Raw genomic sequence first — 3,704 nt, 5'->3', positions numbered from 1 at the left:
TTCTTTTGATAACTTTTGTTACTGCCAGTGTGCTTCCTGCGCTAAATCAGCCACGTTTTAGCGATTTTATTATTCAATAAGGCTGTAAATCATTAAAAAACGTATTATTAAGGTCATTATAGTTCTACGTTACATTAGATACTTTCATTTCTTCATTGTACATGGAGAGCTGAACATATATACAAACATCTATATTATAACTATGAAATTAACAAACAGTTAAAACAGCTAGATACAATAATATCAACATGTAGTCAAATGTAAACATAAAACAATATCAATTTACAGAAAACAGCAATCCAGAAATCAGGGATTTTTTAGTCTTAACATGTTTGAAACGATCAGATTCAAACTTTAATGATAATACCTGGGGTGTTCGTATTTACATTGAAAATGTTGCAGGCTCGATTTGATTGAGACTGTTCATGGACGGTTCTGTCAAGTTATTAAATACATTTGTACTTTTCTGAATAATGATGAAGATTTGCCTTTCCCAACATAATGGGCCAACAAGATCCAACACCTGGAAATATTCTGCAGTTTATTGGTCGGCAAGTAAACTAGATAGCAGCCGACATATATGGAAATTAGCTGCATTGTGTCTTGACCTTTGTTGAAGAGAAAATAGGTAGCATTTCAATGCAATTTGTGGTCTTTTTTCTTGTTCCATACATTGCCCTAACATATTGAGAGCAGTTTCTCTGTGTCCAAGGTTTTCACCTGTTCAATGGATCTTATAAGTTTACTGAGCGATTGTTGTTGATCTTGATATCTCCGTAGATGGATGTAGATCTTATATTGTAGAAAGTACAGGAAAGGTATAGAATCAACTACAGCCCAGTCCATCCAACAGTTTAATGATTTCTGTGTAACATGTCATCTTGTGTAGATCTGAACATTTCATATTGTAACTCACGAGGAACACAGTTGATCTCCTCCTGTATGAATCTGACACAAAACGCTGTAATATGTTTGATACAGTCCTCATTTTGTTCGTTGCATACCTTGATAAATTCTACTGTTACAACTGGTTGAGGCCTCTCCCAGCACCCACAGACAGCTAAAATGGGATAAAAGTAAATTGGTCTTTCAGTGTGTCTTAAAATTAGTTCAGCTTTCTCCATATATCCTGTTCTATAGAACATTGATGCCAGTTTGAGTCTGCTAGACGAGATATCAGAGTTCAATCCAGCCGATAGCCAAATCAATGCTTCAGGTGACATCTGATTAGTATCCCTAATGCTAGATGAAGCCAGGGCAGATCCATATGTGGTAAAAAGAAACGGAGTAAGCAACTTGCATGAAACATGTTCTATTCTGTTACCATATTTACTGTAAGACAGTAATCTTTCTACAGTTTGTTTCATAATTCTTATATTTTTATTATGTAAATCATTTAATATTTGTCTGTTATTAACACTTATATGATTTGCAATGTTTATATACTCTAATGTAGACAACCTCTCACTTATCAGACGAGAAGAAGGAAAATCATATGCTCGTTGTGGTACAATGTTAAGTTTAGCTTGAATTTTACATCCAAGATCATCAATATCAATTCCAAGTAACATTTGCCCATCATTCTGTATAAAGTCACTTATTTTTTCTAAAAGTTCTTGTTTTACATCAGCTGTAAATTGTCCTGCCATCAAATTGTTTTCAGATATTATAAAATGTGAACAATGAGCATTCTTTACACAACTATGTAATTTAAGAAAGCAGTAAGTTAAACATGTCAATAAATTGTTCTCATTCCATATACTTAGTTCTGTATTTTCAATACAGTGTAATAGAACTGTTTTACACATATAGCTTGATATGTTCTTTTGCCCTTGAGGATTCAGAAATGATTTAAGAATCATCTTCATTAAAACATAACATCTTATTTGTGTTATATTTAGATTAAATATCAGACATCTTTCTGCCAGTGATGTAGATATTCTCCATTCCAGTTCAGGATTTACACTGACCTTACTTCCAGTTGGAACAACAAAACATGGAGTGCTGGCTGCATATATTTTCATCTTTTGGGTTGGCCATCTCCCCATACCATATCTCTCTAACCAACCTGATGCAGACTGAGGCCATGATTTACAGGGAAAAGCTAATACTCTGTCTCTATCACAAATTCCATGTTGTCCTTGTGAAGCAATTGATGGTCCATGTTGTTCTTCACCACCCTGAAGAAAATCAGTTTTCATCGTGTTCTTAAACATTATTCTTCCTCTTCTATCAATTATGTTGTATTCATCTGGAATGACAGTAGCAGGCTTAGGTTCATCAGATCTGAGCAGTTGTAGGAAACAATATCCAGGGGTGGTGTTTTCATCCTGTATCAAAAGGTAGTTTTCCTTGCCATGTTCCCACTCTGACCAGTTTCCTATTATATTGAATTGATGACTACAGAATAATTGATCAAAGTCTGATTGAAGCCCTATGGTAGTTGTACATTCACTGTGACTCCCTAGATAATGTGTGGTTTCATTGACACCAGTTGACCTTAATGTCAAATTACTCATAGTCTCTCTCAGCATGTTTACTTTTCTTCCTCTAATCACCCTCCTTTCGTTGAGTTCAATATCATCTAAAACCTCTGATAGCATCAGTGATAGGCTTTCTCTGAAGTCAGGTTCTTGAAACATTCTGTAATGTAAGAAAATAACATTAAACGGTTATGGTCTGTCGAAGTTTCAACTGCTGAAAATTATTAAGAGATATTTTTGAGCTTGTCACACAAGAAAACTGCAAACACTTTTGGGTATTTGCTAACAATTAAATCATGAATTAATTAATAATACAATTGCGGATTCTCTATACTAATCTAAGTAAATTCCATATGTAAATGAATTCTTATAATCGTTATTTTGTTTTATTTTATTTTTTTTATTATTTAAGAAAAAAAAATTATGAAACTAAATTTTGTTTATGTAGCAGCAAAATTATTATTGATTCTTGCATAAAAACTGTACACACATGTGTACATTGATCAATAATGCATGAACTGAATATTCATGTAAAAAAGGCGTCTAATGATAAAAGTTTATCATTGATATGAAATATTTATAAAATTGAATTATATAAACAGTTTGTGGTAATTTAGGTTTATTTTATGTTCTCATAATTTTCAAATGCATTCAACATTGAATTACCATTTATAGTAACGACTTTCGAGGTTATATTTCAACTTTTGATTTACAGTTGTATTTTTTTAATCGCATGCTCTCTTTTTTTCTGCATGTATGTATAATAAAAAAAGACCCTCTGCATGATTTACAATTTGAAGTTACTCAATTTTATTTTTCTAGGTCATATTGTTACTAAATCTTCAGTTGTAATGTTTTTGGCCTTTTTGCGATATATTTAGATGTACTTGACTTATATATAGAAAAAAAAATGTTTACAATACTTACCTTACTTGAATTTGTCTCAACACGATACTGATCAAAACTTTTGTTTCCCTTTTATGATGACAAGTTTCTCCGTTTTAACTTCCTAGTGTGTTCAGATAAAAAAAGGCAATTACTTATTTCCTTTTCCTGTGTCATCGAAGTTACTTCCCTTTAAAGAAATTGTTAATAGCGTAGTTAAAGTGAATGAATCGTGTTTTATGGTAAACTGTGTTTATAAATAAATGCAACTGGTGCTGGTGACAAATGCGACTTTTTGCACACCAGACCTGTATTTCCGTTAGTTTTACCCATGCC

At 32.6% G+C, this 3,704-nt stretch overlaps 1 protein-coding gene across 2 annotated transcripts; it reads right to left on the bottom strand.

Annotated features, from left to right (window-relative positions):
• Window positions 1–322: 322 nt before the first annotated feature.
• Window positions 323–3,704, bottom strand: LOC132745351 (uncharacterized). Of its 2 annotated transcripts, none has more exons than XM_060734251.1 (2): window positions 3,416–3,704; window positions 323–2,643 (listed from the first exon to the last, which is right to left on the bottom strand). In XM_060734251.1, exon 2 carries the CDS (start codon window positions 2,640–2,642, stop codon window positions 855–857), a length of 1,788 nt encoding a protein of 595 aa, XP_060590234.1. In that variant the 5' UTR covers window position 2,643; window positions 3,416–3,704; the 3' UTR covers window positions 323–854. The 2 variants fall into 2 exon arrangements, with proteins under 2 accessions (XP_060590234.1, XP_060590233.1); XM_060734250.1 differs by having other exon boundaries at window positions 3,411–3,701.

This window comes from Ruditapes philippinarum, unplaced genomic scaffold (genome assembly GCF_026571515.1).
Source record: "Ruditapes philippinarum isolate M1 unplaced genomic scaffold, ASM2657151v2 ctg996_1_1_1_1, whole genome shotgun sequence".
Taxonomy (NCBI): domain Eukaryota; kingdom Metazoa; phylum Mollusca; class Bivalvia; order Venerida; family Veneridae; genus Ruditapes; species Ruditapes philippinarum.
Note: the sequence above shows the minus strand (reverse complement) of the source record. Positions and strands in the feature narration are given on the sequence as shown.

Bases quoted from the DNA above. Each gene is read 5' to 3' on its own strand.
- LOC132745351 (XM_060734251.1), bottom strand. From the start codon at position 2,642: ATGTTTCAAGAACCTGACTTCAGAGAAAGCCTATCACTGATGCTATCA.